General features: G+C 42.8%; 1 protein-coding gene across 1 annotated transcript; it reads right to left on the bottom strand.

The window, feature by feature from the left end:
• Nucleotides 1–2132: 2132 nt before the first annotated feature.
• Nucleotides 2133–19019, bottom strand: fez1 (fasciculation and elongation protein zeta 1 (zygin I)). Its single transcript, XM_088939445.1, has 10 exons — nucleotides 18635–19019; nucleotides 14632–14975; nucleotides 11452–11551; nucleotides 8713–8796; nucleotides 7292–7457; nucleotides 6637–6911; nucleotides 4546–4626; nucleotides 3710–3785; nucleotides 3414–3479; nucleotides 2133–2292 (listed from the first exon to the last, which is right to left on the bottom strand). Exons 2-10 carry the CDS (start codon nucleotides 14931–14933, stop codon nucleotides 2276–2278), a joined length of 1167 nt encoding a protein of 388 aa, XP_088795571.1. The 5' UTR covers nucleotides 14934–14975; nucleotides 18635–19019; the 3' UTR covers nucleotides 2133–2275.
• Nucleotides 19020–20093: the final 1074 nt, after the last annotated feature.

Genomic DNA, 20093 nt, shown 5'->3' with positions numbered 1-20093 from the left:
AAAGATGTTGCAATTCATTTCAATTCAAGCTTTATTATACCCTGGGGCACATTTGTTCAGCGGCGGGATCCAGCACAGACAATACAACAGAAAAACAAACAACATCACCAGGAAAACAGTCCAGGATGGCAACATTTTGGGAGATCAAATAATTGCTCTTTCAGGTTTGAGAACGAGATTTCAGAGTTGGTGAGCGATTCCCTAGGTCAGTTACCACCAATTACACCTTTGGCACAGAGTCTGCTTCCAGATGGGAATTGTGTAATTTCACGGTGAGGGGTGTGTGTTTGTGTGTGTCACACACTCCATGATGCTGCTGGCCTCTGTTTGCACAAACCTCTGTTTGCTGAGTGCATTAGGTTGATCTGATTTACCCCAGTTTTGTTGAATGTGTATTTAATGTACATGGCAGTAAACCTTATCCTCCACTCTTCTGCCTCAGGGCAGGATAAGGGACTATATTCCCTGTGGCCTGTGTGCGAATCCTATACAAATAATACACGTGAATAGGTATGAGAAGCATGTATTATAATCAGGCATATTAAATGGAATGCCAGGAGATGGCTTTAGTGTCAGAAATTTGCATTCAAGTGTTCTGTCATTTAAAGGGTTGTGCACACATACCCATCGTAACCTCATGATTTCTCTCAGTCTGTACTGTAGGACATGCGTATAAAAATATGTCCCTGCACTCCTATCTGGCCGAATGAAAAAATAGTTTCTTGAGTCTCGAAGAGGATTTGTTCACGCCAAAAAGAAATAAGTTTTGTAATTCCAGAAAAGAGCACATTTCCTAAATTAACCTTTTTGTGGAAAACAAATCATGACCCTTACGGACGTAAGTGTGACATGGCAGTAACCAGGCCATGCTGGAAGGGTCACCGAACATTGACCTTAACCGTGTTATTTATTACACACAACAATGTAGAGCAAAATTCTAAATGACACCATCCACAGGTGGGCCAGATCCTATCCCAGCAGGCAGCGAGTGCAAGGCAGAACACAGACACAACACACACACTCACACCAGGGCCAGTTTTCCCAGAAGCCGATTAAACCATCAGCATGTCTGTGTGAGGAAACTGGGGCCCCTGGACATGAACACATGAACACAAACCCACATGAACACAGGTAGAACATGCAAACTCCACACAGACAGCACCCCAGGTCTGGAACTGAACCCAGGACCCCAGTGCTGCAGGCAGCTGTACTGACCGCTGCACCACTAAAAAAAGTGTCACACGGTCCTGTCATAAAATACAGTGGTTTCACGTGATTAGTTGGGCGACTACAGAGAGACCTTTTAACTAGCTCTGTGTCAAACTATTTTGCTTTTATTTAATGAATTTCACTGTTGATTTCCAAAAATTTAGATTGATTTTACTTTCGACTGTAAAGGAGTTATGTTGACATTTGTTTTAATGTATAAAACAAATGAAACGCTTGTAAATGAAGCATTAATTAATGAAGGAATCGGAAGAAGACCAGGGGAATTGGGATTGTGTATCCGGAAATGTGCACTGAGGGATGAAGATTAATTTTAAAGTGTCATTTACGTGTTGTGTGCATTTATGCCTTGTTTTTGTGTGAAACCATCAGTTCATTGATTAGAAATACAATCCCTTTTCACCAAACTTAGGAGCAGGAGGCCCAGGCTGGAATTTCACATGAGAATGTAAAGCTTATTTGAGGAGTACTGCTGTGAAATTGGCCACAGGTGTGTTTAAAGAGGAGCTCAATGCAGAGCTCTTGAGAGCTCGTTATAAGCCTCAGCCAGGTGGTCGTGTGGGTTTTCATTTTTTATTTTATTGTGACAGCTTTTCTGGTATACACTTCAACTTTGAAGTGTTCATCTCTTTATTTAGTACAGATAATGTTGGTGATAAAACGTTCTCATATCTGTAATATAGGGAATGGGGGTAGTTCTGCATTAAAAAACAGGAGGACTACAGATGCACTGTAAATTGGCTTTTTAGCTTTGTTTAAGAGCTGTGCAGTGCCAAAATGGGCAATTTACAAATGGATGAACTGAAGGGATACAATCTGGTGCCTCTTTACTCAGTTACACCTTAGGAATGCTTTTGAACGCTGAAGAACACCTTTCTTCACACAGAGGACAGAAGCAGTGATATCAGCAAAGACTGTTTTATTCAGGACCAGGATGAGGTACGTACAATGATGCATCATTAATAATGAATGGGGAGCTCATGCAGATTTGGCTGAAGATAGAATAGTCGCAGGCTGTCCATTGTTTTCTCCCGGGCCTGTGGCTGTTTTAAGTAGGACACAGCACTGCAAAACAGGGAGTGGGGAAAAAAATCTAAATTAACGTAGTCTCGGAAATGTATAGGAGTAGAACCCAGCTCTGCAGAGCTGCCCAATGGTTTTAAAAACAGTAATATTTTAAGATAATCTGCAAGCTTTCTCTTACTTTCCAGCTCAGTGCTGATATAATTACATTATCATGAAGATGGACAGTACGCAATGCTGCAGGAATACAAACTTCACACGAGTCTGTAGTACAGAATAAAAAAGCAGTTGCCCTATCCTATCCATCTTTCTGTGCTGGGGGGAAGGGGGAAACAAACGTTGCCAGGGAGAATGGACTGTGGGGTGGAGGGTGAGACTTTCGGGGTGCTAGTCCATTGCAGGACTAGGGTCAGTTTTCAGATGGGAGTTAAGCTAGCCAGCATGTCTTAGGAAAAGGGCTGGAGCATGGGAACAGCACACAGGGGCCACACAGAAGGCTCCTGAGTCTGGAATCCAAACCCAGACTCAAGAGCTGTGAGGCAGCAAAACTAATGATCCACCCAGAAATAAGTCAACTTTTTATTTTTGCTCCACATCCATCTGAGCAACACGTATTTAAGCAGCATACATCTGTCCAAGATGGACAAACTGGACAGCTGCTAAGTATCCAACTTTACTTCCTTACGAAAATCGAGGCTTTTGCCCCCCCCCCCCACCAAGCAGAAATCCTTTTGCCTCAAGGATTCTAGAAGAGCGGAAGTGCTTCAGTTTTACCCTACACTATTTTAGGTTGGCGTCCTTGACCGGAGGAACGCTGGACTCTCTTTCATCGCTTCGGAAGACATCGCGGGCACCCCCGAGGTAAATGTGGGCTGGTTGCTGGCATGGATTTGAGCTGCGTTTGGTTCAAAAAGGGCAGCCAGCTCCTGAGCACAGAGTCTGCTTCTCACTGCCAAGCTGGCAATTCAATCAACTTTTGGTTTTGATCCTAATCTGCACCCCTGGATGGGTCCCCATATTTTGACCTTTTGTAACCCCTATGTTTAAAATTCATTTTTGACATATTCATCCACATACAGTACATATACACACTTCATGCTATGATATGCCTAAGCAGAGCTCTGACCTAGAATTGTACGTGCAAAACTCTTATGATCCATTACCTTTCAAAATGTAGTCGGTTAATAAAGTTGGCACTTTCTCACTGTCTTCCTTCATTGCATAAAGGACTAAGGAACGAAAACAAAACATGAGGAAAAAAAATTGTCACATCTGTGGATTCTGTTTCCTTGCTTTAATGATTTAGGTGCAGAAATAATTCTGAGCTTTTTATCAATATTATAAACATTCATGCATTTTCTGTTTCTAGTGACTGAATTTCACTCCACCGCAACCCAAATAAATGTTGATGAAGGGGGCACTGTGGCTTTAGGCCCATGAGATGTAATAAAGGTCTTACTTTTTGTGAGCATCTGAAGGTCTTCCACTGTAGGAGGTGTGCTTCTTTTCTCATAGGGAATCACTGTGTTTAAATACTGAAGAAAGATGGGGTTATCGTTATGGTATACGCTGTTCAATAAAAGAATGAAACCACACCATGAAGTGAATAACTCTCTGCTCCAAGAGTCTACAGGCCTGTATAGAAAAATGACCACATCGGCATCCACTAACACACTTAATTTGTCATTTAGGAATATGTTTATTCACAACTCCTGAAAGAGTGGTTTGATAAAGGGTGGCGGGGGAGTCCTGCCAACCTCAAGCGCACTCCACATTTGTGAAAACTTGGAGAATTCCAGTGAGCTCTTCCTTCCTCTCCACCTTCGCATGCGGTCGCCAAAACAGCAGTTGATAATGCAAAGCTTTTCAACTTCTAAAGGCCATGCTTACATAATCTTTAAAGTCCTAACGCTAGTGTTAAATAAACTGAAATGTGCACTGTGGAAGGCAGTACAGAGGATAGCTAGGCCCCTGGAAAGGAATAGATTAAGTTCAGGTATTACCATATGTGGAGCTGTGGTAGGTCAGATGACAAGGTTGTCTAGCTCCTGACCCAAAGGTCCCGGGTTCAATCCCAGGTAGGGGCAAGTGATGTAGTTAATTCTAATTCCTTCCAGGCGGCTCCACATCACCTCCACCTCTAGTGTCGCCTTTGCCCCCCATTCCCCCATGGGCCTTTATGGCCTGTAAAGGGGCCTACCTATTACCATGTGTGCTTGTTAAAAACTGTCCTGAGTCCTGGGTTTGGGTACATTTGGCTACACTGCTCGTGGAGATAAGAGAGAAAGTATTTACCTGTTTCTCTGTCCCTGAGTTCCCAAATGTCTGTCTGATCCCTGTTTGCAGAATGTTGGAAAGCCCCTCCATACTGAAGCGCTGAAATTATCAAACCATGAACATTAGTAGGAGGTATTGACTAGTGGTGGCTGTTCCTCTGGACTTGTAACTAAAAGGCTGTTGGCCCAAATCCTGGGTGGAGTACTATTGTGAAACCCTGGAGCCAGATATGTCTCCTCGATTGCTTCCCTGAGCTGCCTTGTGGATTCTCAGATCATTGTTTTAAATGAGAACTTGCTCTTCTTTTAAACATGTAGTTAAGGTTAGGTTTGCAAGGTATTGGTGTGGAAAAAATGGTTCTTGAAAGATTGTGAACTTGACTGTATGCTATAATGAGACGCGGCTGAAAAGGCTTTTATGGGTCCAATAATAGGTTTGATACAATTGGCTTCAGTTGCTATAGAGATGTGACGTAAAATCAGAGGAAGTCGGTGGCATTATATCTGCATTGCAAAAAGTTACATTCACAGGAAAATATTGCTTTTAAGCAGGGTTTTACTGTGCTCGATGCTCATTTGTTTTTCACTTATTGAGTAATTTGATTTTAAACCTTTTTAAATTGCTTTTTGGTGAAGGGAAAGGCTGTTTTTTTTTAAAAAAAAAAAGCTGTTCTTTTAATGTTTTGTTTAAATTGGAGCAATGGAAGAAATAAATGTGCTGAAAGCTCTATGCAACAATAAAACAAAAAAATATTAGTGTTTCTCTGCCTTACAGTAAAACGTCTGCTTATCATCACTTGCGTAATTTAACAAAACACTAGTTTTCAGAAATAGCCCCTATATTTTACTTTATCTAATTGACTCCCTGAGGATATTGTGGGAGATGTCCCCCGTAACCGATGACGATGTGTGCTAATTTTTGAAAGGAAGTAAAGGATGAGATTATTCGGCCTCACTCTGGAGCAGCCATTAGCTCTGTCATCTTCAGACCAGAGGCTCATGGGTTTGATTTCCAGGTATAACGTTGCAGGTATTTCTTTAAGTAAGGTACTTAATTCAGCTTTCTCCACTGAATGTACCGCTACTGTATATAAAGAGAGATGAGAGGGAAATGAGAATCTTTCAATTGGCTCATCTTTTTAAAAATGCGTTGATAAAATAAACCGCATCTTAATCTTCCAAATCAGAACAACTATTATATAATAAAAGAATCTGTGCCATTAGTTTGAGAGATGCACCAAGCCTCTAAAGCTAAAAGCATTTCCCATTTCTGTTTTTGTTTCTATTGGTTTGTTTCCTGTAAATGCAGTTCAAGGATAAGGCCATCTCCTCAGTCCATTATCTCTCCCAGATGATTCCTTTAATTTTGCTGACTGTAATAGACCATTGCCTGAACAATTACAGTCTATTACAGTCTATTAGCATTACAGTCTGCGTGTATTCTTATTTCTACCTACCTGGTAAAACAAAAGTTCCTTCACTTCAACCTGCTGCTATTTGTGATGAAGTTCAACATGGTGATCTTTGTACAGAATGGGTTCCCGTCAGTATTCGCATTTTCATAATTTGCTTTCATTGGGCCTTCTCCTGTCTGTACATTTTATTGCAAGGCTATGGCTCGGCACACTACACTGGTAATGACTTTATCAAAGCTCTGACGTGGCGAGGGTACTGAGATCAGGGCAAAACTAAAGAACGGCATAGTGAAAGTGGTGCAAATAAGTGTCAATTGAAGAGTTAATCTACAGGGCAAAGTGCAAAAATCAATTATAATAAAGATAAGAGTTCCTTACACTTATATAGCGCTTTTCTGGACACTCCCCTCAAAGCGCTTTACGGGTGCTTAGTGCCATAGTGCCATAGCCATAGTGCGCCAGTACTCTCCCCACACACCAGCTCTCAGTGGGGAGGAGAGCAGAGTGATGAAGCCAGTTCAGAGATGGGGATTATTAGGAAACCAAGACTGGTAAAGACTTGGGGGAAATTTGGGCAGGACACCTGGGTAATGCCCGTACTGGTGTAAAGCTGTAATAATATGCATGTTTAACCCCAATGAAAAGACTGCAGGGACCCAATCCCCTCTCCCCTGCTCTGGTGCTACGGCCCTGACCTTCACAGGCATAGATCCGGCCTTGTCCGTCCTGGCTGTCCCCTGCAGGCTCATGCCTTTCTCCCGGCGCCGGCGCTTGGTCAGGTCCCTCTGCTCCTTCTGCCGGTTCTGCACCTCCATCAGCGCGGTGATGAAGGCGTTCTTCACCTCCTTCTCGAACTCCAGCTCCTCGCGGCGCGCCAGCTGGGTCACCAGCTCCTCGGAGAACTCGCGGATGGTCGCCTCCACCCGCTGCAGCAGCTCCGACAGCGCGGAGGTGGGCATCAGCTGCAGGCCTGCCCAAACCCCCCCCACGGGGCACAGGAGAGGGAGCCGGTGAGGGGCCACGTTCTCCGCAAGGAGAGACAGGAGGGCTTCGTCTTTCCCTCCTCGACACATCAATGAAACGACTACACACAAGAAGATTTCCTACTCTTTCTCAAAGCTTCACAAGCTGCTCACCTGCCACCTCTGTTCTGCTCGCTTTACCTCTGAGAGATGCGGCGCTACTCGGTCTTTATCGAGTGGTCGGCCACCTACCTGCCCGTATCATGTACAAGTAAACATTCGCTCGTAGGAGACAAGAAAAGATTGGTCGAGTTTTGGGGGATTTGGGACCAACGGCAGAATGGAAGGGTGCTAAGTAAGGCTCCTTGCAGAGGGTGAAGGCTGGTACCTTCATAAGAGCAGTTGTTGTTGGAGGCGTGAGAGAGGACTCGGATCTCCTCCAGCAGAGAGGGGTTGGGCGGGGGAGAGGACTGCAAGCTCTCTTCCTCCTCCTCTTCCTCAGTTTCCTCTGGGTCAGGGGAGTTCTCCATCATCTCCACTATCTCCTCGATCACCTGACGCATCAGAACAGAAATGTCACCGGTGGGAGGGGTGACCCTCATCTCCTTCCTCTCCCAGTCCTCCTTTGCAGACCACCAAGCTTGAAAAGTATTTACTCTGGATGTGTGCCAACGTTTGTGCAAGGTCTGCTCTGCACCAGCCATGTGAAAACTGAGTAACAATATTTTTCTAATGATGTTCATGAGATGTGGCCTCGTTATCTGGCCTTTAAAAAACTTAGCGACGCCTTCCTTTCTAAGCAAGAAATGTAAAACCCAAGAAATGTGGTTTACCAAGGGGGAAAAAAACAAACTCTCAACAAAACAAAACAAAACAAATCAAAACAAAACAAAACAGTCTTCCTTTTTCATTAGGCATAGTGAACGTTTCTTAAATATCCTCTTTTTAATCTGTAGTTTTAACTGTCAGAATATTCATGGTTTATACAGTAGTGCCGACCCAGTCAATTAAAATGATAACAGGAATGACAACACACACTGAAACTGAATTTAATAACACTGTCCAGCTGTCTGTAAATAAATGAAAATCTCACTAGTGAATATTTAGTTCTGGATTTGTGTTGCACTGGATTTATCTGCAGTGATATAGCTAGCAGCATGTTTCTTCATTCCTCAGGGGCACCTTTAGGTTGAAGTGCACAGCCCTGCTGTGCTCGTGACCTAATTAATGTTGCTCCACATTTAGCTTGCAGCAACCAGGAGATGTCAGACAAAATATCAGACTTTATATCCTGGTATCAAAGCAGGGCACTCTTCTGAATCGGATAGAATTATAAAAGTAACACAAACTGGGTGAACTTATTTTCAAGATGAATGGTTCTGGCAAAATTAAACTATTGTCTTTTAAGTCCCCGATTCTTGCAGTGAGTTGAAATAAACTTGATAAAGTTGCATCTTGGAGCAAGCAGGGGAAATCTCACAGCTGCGAAGTAGCATTTTTCATCCATGAGACAAAAGGACCTTGAGCTTACCCTTCCAAATAAGCAGCTGTACTGTAGACATGCAAAACATTGCACCACATTTTGTCTTCTCCATAATACTGCAGCCTAGCATTTTCACAGCATTATACCCCATGAGTACAAGGAGGATTTATCATGAGTTTTTTCATTGGTGATTTTTGAGAGAAAGTGCAGCTCAATGTCTGCTTTTATTAGCCAGATATTCAGACATCTAATAGCATAGTAATGATGATTCCCGAACTGTAAGTTCTGTGGCCCCCAGTCTGTTTTCCACTATTTCACTAAGTCACCTGATCAGCAGTAACAAGAGGTTCCTCATTCAGACAGTTGGTGTTGTCATTCTTCTCATTCATTTCTTCTTCTTTTTCGTGGACCTTGAACAGAGGGAAAAGTACAAGTATTGTAGTAAATATGTGAAACATGCAAGTCAGGATGGTTAAAAGAGCATATCGTTTACTAAGCCTTACCAAGCTTTACCAATATGCCAAATTATAAAGGTATCAACTTTGTAACCATTCATGTTTTTTTAATAATTGCAGTTGAGGCTGCATTATCTCTCATCTTATCATCTCAGACTAATGTCTCTCATTTTGTTATCTGAATAGCCCTCTATCTAGACTATTTTCTTAGTGTTTCCATTATCTGGAAATACATTCTATTCAGTTATTCCTGGTTGGAAAGTCTCCTCTATACTTCCTTTCCCATCACTCCTCCTCATGTTTGCACTGTGTGTGCTTGACAGCATCATTGAGATGTACACCTAGGGTGGAGGAAATTCTGGAAATCGTACAGCTGATTTTCAACGGCTGACTGGACTGAGTGAAGTGGGGTTGGTTTGTCGAAAATGATCTCGACCGATCTTTGAGTCTGGAAAAAAAGACTTTGATCTTAGAGGAATTTACAAGTTCAGAACCGTGTGAGTACTAGCTAACAAGAATGTAACTATATGCAGTCTAATCTGTAAGATTTAGAGCTTTTTCACTGCCTCTTACAGTACAGTATATATTTACAGGATATATTTAACACATGTTTTGATCCTACATGTATTTCCACAAACCTAAAGCACTGGTTTTATAATGCCCTGCTTCAGATATTTTTTTTGCTTGTTCTTAGATTTACTTAGCGGATCTGTTCACAAAGAAAAGAAAATCCCTCCCTCTGGTGATCTATACTGTTTACTCTTAATTGCAATTACCAGGTCTGGAATTGGGTGCACTTTCTAATTTTGAATATCTAACAAAATAGTAACTTAAAAAAAAATCTGGGCTGTTTCGGTTCATAGAGTGAATATCGCTCTTGACAGCTTGATGAACATTCCTGAATTAAAAAACATACTTGAGAAGTTGCTTTAAAAACGGAGGCATTTTGCCACCCTTTTTACCCATGAATGATCATGCCCCCTTTCCCAGACACGTGCTTCAGCCTCAGCTGTTTCTCCCAGCTCCTCAGATCTAATTGCTTGGACAAGTGCCCTTCCACACCAATCCAGTTCTGAGAAACAGATTACGTAGTCTCTCGGTTTAAAATGCAATGAAGAACTGGCAATGTCTTTCCTGTTACGCTCCTTTCCTTTTAAGTGCCAGGGCCTGCTTCCCAGAAGCCTGAAATGTGCCTGAATCAATGGAAACTTGATTGAGCCCATTGGGTGCTCTTCCTTCATTCATCCTGCCTGGTGCCTCTCAGACTGAGTTTTCCTTTCCTGACACTCCTCTGAGAGCCCAGGGCTTGAGAAAGCTGCATACTTCACGCACAAACACGGCTTGTGTACAGACTCCTGGGCCCCTCATTCTCTCTCTTGCAGTGTCCTGGCCTGAGAGCAGCTCTGTTCAATAACTATAATGCAGCCCGAGAGAGCAGGAGCGTTCGGGATGGATGTGGTTTCAAATTCATTAATCTGCAGCTGCACTGAAGTCTGGAGAGCAGAAAGAAGCCAATAACTAAATCGTCTTGCTTCCAAACTTTGCAGCGTTACTGTTATTAGTGATAAGTAGCTGTGTACCTTTTTTACCTGGTTCAATTTTAGAAAAGCAGGACAATGGTCATTAGCAGGTGATAAAAAAAACTATTCTGTCCTTATTCTTTCTGCAACATCTTCATAATTTCTTCTTTCAGCCGAAGTGTCACTTTGGGTGGTGATACCTTGGACAGTATTAAACTACAAAGTATGTTCAGAATCCTGTAGCCTGATTTTTATTTTAAACATTTTTGTCTCAGTGTACAGACTCTCTCTGAAATGTAGAATTGATTCTAAGGTGCTCTTGCTTCCATACAAGACATTGAATGGTCAAACTCTAACTTATATAAAGGACCTGTAAGGAAGTATAGTTCAACACACAGTCTGATACTGTTTATTCAGATGTAGGATCTCTCATCTTAACTATACTGTACCTGGCTCAAAGCTCAAAGATTTCCCTAGGTTGTGAAATTCACTGCTCAGATGCTTCAGAGACTGCAAAAGTGATCTTTTTAAATCACATTTAAAGACCTACTTGTTTTACTGTTGCCTTTAATGTTTCATGTACTCGATGATGTACTTTCTACTGTACATGTTAAGTGTACAACTCAGTACGCTGGAGTGTTTGTAAAGCAGCGAGTAAAATATTGTTTTACACCCAGTATGGGTCAATTATCAGAGTGGCTACAGCTGGGAAGAGGCTATTAGACCCATCAACATCATCTGGCTCTGTTTTTCCTTGGTCCCCTAACCAGTACTTTTAAGTCACAATGTTGGCTTTTTGTTTAGTTTTACTGTTACAGTTCATCACTCTTTCAGTACCTTGTGCAGGTTCAATTGGTTATTTTGTCAAATTAGCTTTATTGTCTCTCTCTACTCAGTGCGCTTTTATTGCTCAAAATGAGATTGTGTAGGACTCTCTGGATTCTAGCAATTTGGTCAATAAATTCCCGAGGATGCCAACACCAGGAAGAACCCAGTCTGACCGTGTGCCTTCAGGTTTCGTTTCTGAAAAGCGACAGAGGACTGTGACAGTCTTCTGTAAAAACGCGGGGTCACCGAAGAGAGAGCGTACCTCCTGGTCAGAGAGATTGCCGTTGAGCCCCTCTGTATTCTGGTCGTCCCAGCTGGAGCTCGTAGAAGACGCGTAGTTGTCAGTCAGAGCATCCCAGACCCTGCGCACACGGCGAGCAGAAGACAGAAGGGAAGAATTTAGGTTTTCTGCAGCGACTTTGAGCTGGTTTCTTGTGTGCGAATCCCCCCCCCACCCCAGACACATCCTTGAGCCCTGTGGGACTGTTGCGCAACAGAGAGGAACTGAATGCACGCAGCTCTCACAGCAGGGGCTGCCCTTGTAAGGCGCAGTGGGTTGCCTGGCTTCCTTGCCAAACCAGCCGGAAGTCTTGAACAGGAAAGCAGAGAGAGGCTGGCCTGAGTCCTCAGCGTGAACGCTTCGGCTGTGATGTGTGCTAACCACTCTCCTCACTGCAGCCAAGCTGCGATTCTGCTTTTGGCATGGCATCATATCGAAAAAGGCAGCTAGATGATGAAATGAATAACGAACGTCGGCTATTTTGTTAAAAAAAAAACAATTGACAACAATCTTTATACATTGAAAGGCATTAAAATGCAACCGGTGCTATTGGTTCCAGTACTCTTTTTTTGCCATTTCAATGCCTTTAAGTAGACATCCATCCTTTATACATTGTATTTGGTTAGTAAAAAATGTAACTATTTATGTCCTAAAATTTTCTATTTAAATTCCAGTGATAAGATATCAGGTTTTATAAAACTGGCAGCGTAATTCATGCACCTGGAAAGAAAACGGGCAATATTTGATATTGAACTGGGTTTTTTTGTAATTTTTTAAGTATACACAAAACATTACTGCTAGTCAGAAAATATACCGGTATAGAACAGCAGCATATTTTCTCATTTTAATTCTTAGTTCACAAAACTAAGAGTAAAAGTAGTGATGTACAAAAAGTGCTCAGAAAAAAAGCGTTCTGAACATATTGTAAAGGTGGATCAAAACACTCTGGAACTCTGTCAAAATTATTAAAACAAAATCTTCTGTAAAGTACAGTTATTCCTCAGTTTGGGAAAGGACACAACACCATATACAGTATAACGTCAATTATGCGTAACAAAACGTTCAATAAAATATTGATACGCCTACATCTGAGAAAAAAAACACAATATAGAGTCACTCTCTGTTAAAACTAGCTTCTCTGTAAAATACAGATCTACCTCAATGAAGTTGTGTACGCCCCCATCTTCACTTGATGCGTCTTTAAGTACTCTGTTGCCTTGTTCTGAAAGCTGCATGCCTCTCTCAGTGAGATCCATACTTGAATATGGACAGAGAGAGGGAGAAAAACCTTTTGTTTTTCCAGTCCCATCCCATTTAGTGGCACTGCCAAGCACTAAAGAGAACAACTGTCTGTTCTTTAGCACTTTCTCAACTGTTAGCCTCTCTTGTTTGTGAGCGCTCTCTCAGATGACTGGCGCTCGCTCGTACCATCACTTTCCATCAGTGTGCTCGCTTACCATCTGACAGACCCGAGAGCCTGAAGAGCAGAATGCAGGACAGAATGGAGGCCGGGACGAAGTTGAGAAGTTAGTCTAAAGCTCTAAAAGCCCACGCCCTTAAACCAGGCTGACTCCCAGTGCGGTGGTGGTCTTTGTGAAACGGGAACGTAACATTCTGTAAACCAAATCCTCTTTCAATCTACTCCTTCAAGGAGGTTTGTTTTTTTTCCCAAAAACCTTCACCTTTCGAGGTGGTTTCTACCCTTTAGACAAGGGAAAGCATGGAATTTTGACAAGGCATAGACCTGTAGACACAAATCATCAATCCTTAGGATTTTTCTACCTGTATAAATTCTCAGATTCCAGTTAATTTTTTCGTGCTGGTCATTTAATCAAATTGAACGATCTTTAACAGTGAGTCTTGGAGAAACTCAGCCAGCATTTTTCCCCATGATATCAAGCTAATCTCTCACACCCGCAGTGCCCTGAGTTACTCTGCAGCACAAATCAGACAGATTAACAGGTCGTGCTTGTATGTTTTGTATTTTAATGTTTCCTCCCTTGAACTGGCAGTTCAGCCAAAAAAATAAATTGTGGTTCAGGATCTGTTTAGACACCCTGTGGTTTTGGCTTATGAATTCCACATATAAATAAGGTTTGGAATGTCATCAATACTGAGGCCACGTTTGACCTGCTTCAGAAGGGATATGCATTGATTAGAATTACAATACCCTCAAGCCACTACAGCAGTGTTATTTTTAACACAAAGAGCTATTATTAGATGATAAGAAATTTGACTCAGGACTTTTTGACCTTTGCTGAAGTGGTGGCTTACTGTATATAATCAGCAGGACACAGCCAGGGATGAGAGAGGGAGAGAACTGAAACACGGAGAACTGAATTCGAAGAAAATCTCAGAAAATTACTGTGCACAGATTTTTTACACTTTTATGTTGCTCTGGTGGTTCACGGTCTTGAAAACTGGTGTATAACTCCATGTTGATGAGGCAAGTATTTAGTGTGTTCTTCACCATATTCTGATGTTGCTACTATTTTATTTATCCACCCGACCATTACCAGAAAGCCGCGTACCGCTGGCAAGGCTGACCATAACCCAGAGCCTATCATGGTGGAACAGGGATCAAGGCGGCCGGGGTCAGAGTCTACCACGGCTCATGAGCACGGACACATGAGGACAATTGTCCATGCCGACTTGATTCATTGGCAGAAGGAAACCGAGGCACCTAGAGATAAACCAATGTGAATGGGGGAGAACATGCAAGCTCCACGCACAGGGAGTGTGTGAACCGAAGAGATTGAGTTCCTTTAACCTGCAGTGTGAGACTGGGAACCACTCTTGATCTTTTTTCAATGTTTTCAAAGGCTACTGTACGATCGCCTTTATGTCGTTTCGTGATGCAAATCGAGCACCGTATCCCAAACAAGCTCTTACTGAAGTATCACGAGCTTGAGCACCCTTTTCCTTGATTTGTACTCCCCACTTTCTGCTACACACCCAAGCATCTCACTTGCTTTCTTTACCGCTTTCCCACACCGTCTAGATAAAAAACCCGGAAGAGTCCGAATAAGCCCCCCAGATCGTTTTCGTGCGCGGTGTCCTGCAGCTCAGAAGCACCCCTGTGATACGTGTCGTAGTTCAGTCAAGCTCTCGAGCTGGATACCCCTGCCCCCCCCCCCGCCCCCATATGAGATCGGCACTCACTCCTCGTCCTGGAGCAGCTCCTCCTCCTCCTCGATGTGCGTCTGGCTGCGCACGGGGGCCAGGCCCTCGGTCTTGGTGTTGTAGTTGCGGAAGCAAACGTTGAGCTTCTCGTCGAACTCGTTCACCAGGTCCTCCATGGACTTGAAGCTCATCATCTCGGAGAAGTTCTCCAGCTCGGAGAACTCCTCCCGGGCCAGGGGGGCGGTCCCGGCGGGCCGCGGGGGGAGCTGGCTCCTCTTCTCCACTTGGCAGGGTCTCAGGTCCTCAAAGTCTTCATCGAGGCACACCAAGGGGGCCTCCATCTTTCCTGACTCCCTGGCTGGGCAGATCCCGTACGTGGACGCCTATGTGGGGGGGGGGGGGGGAGACAGTTGTGGTGTATATATGAGAGAAAGCTCAAGAATTCCAAGCTTGTGCTGGAACCTTAATAAACCCTTAAGGATAATTTTGTCCCAAAAGCATTTTATTTGACTGGTTTGCTCATAGATATCTTTAAAACCCTCCTACAGTCCCTGTTCTCATCCTACCATCCTATGATGTGCTCATTAGAGTACAAGGGAGTACAAAATGAGAATAGTTTATGTGGAACGCCCACTTACAGCAAGCTTCCCATTTCATTTTTTCCTCCACTGGCCCGCTGGGAGCCAAAATCTGTCGCCTTCGTTATCACCCTGTTTTTACCTCATCGATCTTATGCAGCGACACTTCTTACATCCCCCGATTTCTAGGTTTTAATCGTGCTCGTACGGTATGTAAAACTTGTTTCTGAAGCGTAATTCTTTTTCTGCTAAGAAAATAAAGCATTAGAGTATCATACTGGAGAGAGGTGTTCTGGAGATTAATTGCTGATCAAGCAAGAACTAAAGCGCTTCCACATATTTTAGTCTATCGGTGTAATCACTCATTCATACAGATATATTTTTAGCAATAATGCGAGAATAGGAATGAGACAGTCCTGTCAATGTCTCTGCCCCAGGGATCCAGCCTATTGTTCATACCAAGGAACTCATTAAAGAAGTTCTAAGATAATTGAGGGAATCAGAAATTTAGCCACATAATGTAATGATGAATCTGATCTCCCCTAATGAGATATTGCAAGCTCTTTTGTTGGTCTACATGGTAATCATATGAGTGCTTGGCAAACGAACTGAGTTTGTTGATGAGGACTGTAATTATTTTCACATTATCAGTAAGTGTGTATGCTTAGTTCTTGAAGACCTTTTACGGAATCAAAAGTATTCTCATCTGGTCTTCCTTTCCCAAATACTTTCACCAGTGTTTTTCCTTCCTTACTGTGAAAAGGTACCTGGTACATTTTTACCCCAGAGCAAAAGGCAACATTTGAAGGTCTGTAGTAACTTAAAACTTAAAACCTAACAGAGTGTTTTTACGAGCACAATTAAAACAAAACTTCAGTTGTACTTATCCTAAAACATAGCTCTTCCCAATGTCTGGATTTTTTGTTACCTTTTCAATATTCTGCTATCTTCACTCTTTGTGTTGGGGAATCTGATGGTCTGTTTGATTATGATTCCTGTAAAATATTTGTCAATAGTCAGACTTCTGTCCTGTGCAATTCACCAGCTGTAGGGGTACCATACATTTTGATGCCAAGATTTTTAGAAAGGACGCTTACTGCTTACTTTTTGTTCAGTGCCAGATGCAGAGTAGTCCCTGGAGTGAATGTTGTTCCTTCACATGTAACTTTTTTTTTTGCTGAAAAGACCCACAGTACTCACAGCTTTGCAGACATAATACAGCACAATTCAAAGTATTGGCTTTTGTTCTCTTAAATGTACATCACTGACGTCTACTCTGTGCTGAAGTAACAATATATAAATCAGATTGAAGGAAAAATGAAGATAAAAAAACAAAGGAGATATTTCACAATTTAAATGTATGGCCAGGAGAAGCCAGGGTTACTAAAGTCTTGAGATTATACAACAGATCCATGACCTGACAAAGTTCGTATTCACGTTATGGAATACAGAGTAAATGAACTAAAAAATAAAAAAAGTGTTTTTTTTATTTCTTTATATTATTAATGTTAGTTAAATTATAAAATCATCGCTACTGTATGTACTGCGAAGCCTGGAAAACAGCCTTACTCGGCCATAAATCAAGGGATGAAACCCATTACTTGATGTTGTAAAGCTATTTTACACAGTGAGGTACAGAGTGCTGGATTTTATGAGGTCTGTAGAGGCTGTATCAAATTCCTGGAGAGACTGAGAGCCTAAAGCTGCTGACTTGTCTACTACCTTTACATGTTGTTAAGTTTAGCAATATGCAGTTTTCCAATGCTGGTTTTGAACCCCACACATTTTATTTGAACATCAGCAGAGCACAAATGGACTGATAGAAAAACAGCAGCAAGATGGAATATTCCAGGACTTGTTTATTTTAACCATATGAACTCAAATTGCTTAAACATCTCCTCATACCATTCAATAGATGTTCCAAGAGGTTGTTTCAATGACAGCCTTCAGAATGGTTAAGCAATAAAGTAATAACAAGTTTGCCCCGTTACATTTAAATTTGTTAACTCCTAAAGATTGCCTCTCAGGCTCTGAAGGGGGAAATAAATGAATAAGGAAAATCCTTTCTGAAGATTTTGTGAGAGTATCTTACAAAATAAGTCCTCATTATTGACATGAAATGAAATCTGTGTCTCTTTCTCCCTCTCATTGAGGCAGATTTCAGGCCAAATGGATCTGACAAGGCTATTAAACGGAAGAGCATTCCTCAGAGCAAATCATGAGGCTGTAAATTAGTCAGGGACTATGGAAAAAAAATATTTTCAAAGTAGGGAGGACTATTTTACTGTAATTGGCTAGGGAAAGAAAATTCTGTGTCTCCTTCGTGACGCAATCTTGCATTGCAGTGGTTTTAACGAGCTATTTTTCGGTCACTGAGAAAGTCCAAAAAAATGGGTTTCATATTGATGAGGACGACCAAAAAGTTTCTGTGCCGTGAAAGCGGACCACTGCTGTCGAGCACGGAGGACAAGAGGGATGTGCGAAGCCTTCTGGCGAGGTGCCGTTGAAAAGGATCGGTTGAAGGAGACGGTATTCGTGGTGCCAGAGCCAGACGAAAAAAAACAAATCCACCTCCTTTTGTTAATCTCGGCAGAGACGTGCAAATCTGGGATCTGGGGGCAGAGGGGGAGCAGGCAGCAGACACGGCTGTCCGTGAGGGTGTGCTGGCATTCCAGGGAAAACCATTTAACCTTCACCTGGGCCTGTTGTGTGTTTCATCATCACCTCCTAACCCTCTACTCCCTGCTCGGTCTCCCCCTCAGCGCCAAGACCAGCCCAGAGTGGGGAGTATGCAGGGAAAAGGAATAACTGCCCCCATTTTAAATGAAGACAAAATACGTCAGAGAACAGACAAATGCCTCCAATTCTATCAATATTTATATCGTGGTCATTTAATTAAAAATGAACAGCGATTGTAACAGTTTAATTTTGGTATGGTGGGTCTATTACATTATCTGATATTTATTATTAGTAAATACCACAGTCATGTGCATGTTTGTGGCCCTGAATACAGAACTAATATAAATCTGTGTTCAGTTTAGTGATCTACGTTAGTGCTGTCATCACAATCAGCACTTTCACGCATATTCATCCTTTCGAAATATGGACCACAAGCAGGTTTTCAGCCCAATATGTCATCGGCAAATCTCACTGAACACACACATCGGGGTTTTACAAGCTACTGAGAGACACGGATGAGAGACATTTGGAAAGATCGCTACAGTCAAATGAAAGGACTTTCAAAACATCCACCTAAATTGGGAATATTCCCAGGTCAAATCATTTTAACCGCAAAAACCGTGTGTATAAACAGAAGGTAAATAAACGGGTGGATATTGCAAGTGCAGGGAGGAAAGGAGGGGAGCTCTGTGGCTGTCAGAAGTGAACCAGCAGGGATGGAGGGGATGAAAAACAATGGAGGCACACTGAGACAGAGAGGGGAATGGAGAGAAGGGATACGGTACCTGCGATGGATGTGTTTTCCGTTCTCTCGCCGGGGGAAGAGCCCCTCCTAAGCAATGCAGATCTCAGCTGCGCTGCCCGCGTCTGCACATCTCAGCACCAGCGAAGCAGAGGCAGTCAAAGGCATCCCCCCCTCTCAGTGCAGGAATGAAGGGAAGACAATGCGAGCGACGTGTTCCTTTTTTTTTCTCCTTTTCCCCTTCTCTTCTCTTTCCTCAATGTGCCGTGGCCCCCCTTCTCAGCGTAAACCTCTCTCTCTCTCTCTCCTGAGCCTGAGGGGCAGCGGACGGTGTTTTTGAATCAGTGGGCAGCCAGCCTCCACAGCAGCCCTATAGCAGACGTCTCCGCTGTGGAGCAATGGAAGCGTCACCACGGCGACGCAGAAGATCAGCATCCTCCTCCCCCCCCCCAATCACTACCACTCAGGGCTTTCAATATTCATGAGCTCGGTGAGCTGCGGATGTGGGGCCGCTCGGTACAGCAGCTGTACAGTGAGCCAGGCCTTGAAACGGTTCTGAGTAGCATCGTTAACCTTCCTAGCTGGAATTGGAATTGAACGGCTGTGAGGCATAATGTCTTCCCCTTTATTTAATTCTCTGGAATGCATCTGTGGAGGTCGTTTGCGTTTGCAAGACGGAACCACTGAACCGCAGCAGAAAATACAGATGGCACCCCGCTGAGCACAATGGACCAGTTTTAAAAATAAACTGTTGACGGACTGACTCACTGTCTAACGCTTTATAAGCACTATAGCTGAACGTCAAGACAAGCTGATAAGCACATCCACATCATTTAGAAGTGGTTTCAGAAAGGGACTCCGTTCACGGTTCGAGTGAAGAACAGCTCAGCAATAAGATACTGTAACAAAACAGTGGGTAGTAAATAACTCGAGCTTTCTGTGGCACGTTTGTTCTTTTTAACTGAACAAAAATGAATATTTTTGAACAATAACTTGAACAACTGCACAATACACTCCACACCCCACAGACTTCCAGAATTCCATCCCTAGCAGGCCAAATAGAGAGAACCTCTTTCTTAAGAAAAATTAATCCTACCCAGGAACCCTATACAATTGCCTTCCCTAAAAACAAGTGAATGGGAAACCAATTTCCCTGTTTTCACAAAAAATGGGAGAAAATGTTTTTAGCTTAAGGATTCCACAATACAGGCGTACAGAAGGTTGCAAGTCCTCTTATACAAATGCTCAGATTACTTATTCAGAATCTGGTTCCCAGTGTGTTTAGAAAAAGGGTCTCTCCCTGAGAGATGAGATGATGATAATGGTGAGACATGATCTTTGTTCTCCCTTCCTCTTCTTTCCTCTTTCCATCTCCTCTTTCCTTTCTTCCTTTAATTTCCTGTAATTATGCGGTGGTTCTTTCCAATGGAGTCTACCTCAATAATTTCCCTAGGAATGGCCCATTATTGTTGAATGTTTCAATCAATGAAGTACATCATCAG

Source organism: Atractosteus spatula, chromosome 22 (genome assembly GCF_055471065.1).
Source record: "Atractosteus spatula isolate fAtrSpa1 chromosome 22, fAtrSpa1.hap1, whole genome shotgun sequence".
In the NCBI taxonomy this organism is placed as follows: domain Eukaryota; kingdom Metazoa; phylum Chordata; class Actinopteri; order Semionotiformes; family Lepisosteidae; genus Atractosteus; species Atractosteus spatula.
Note: the sequence above shows the minus strand (reverse complement) of the source record. Positions and strands in the feature narration are given on the sequence as shown.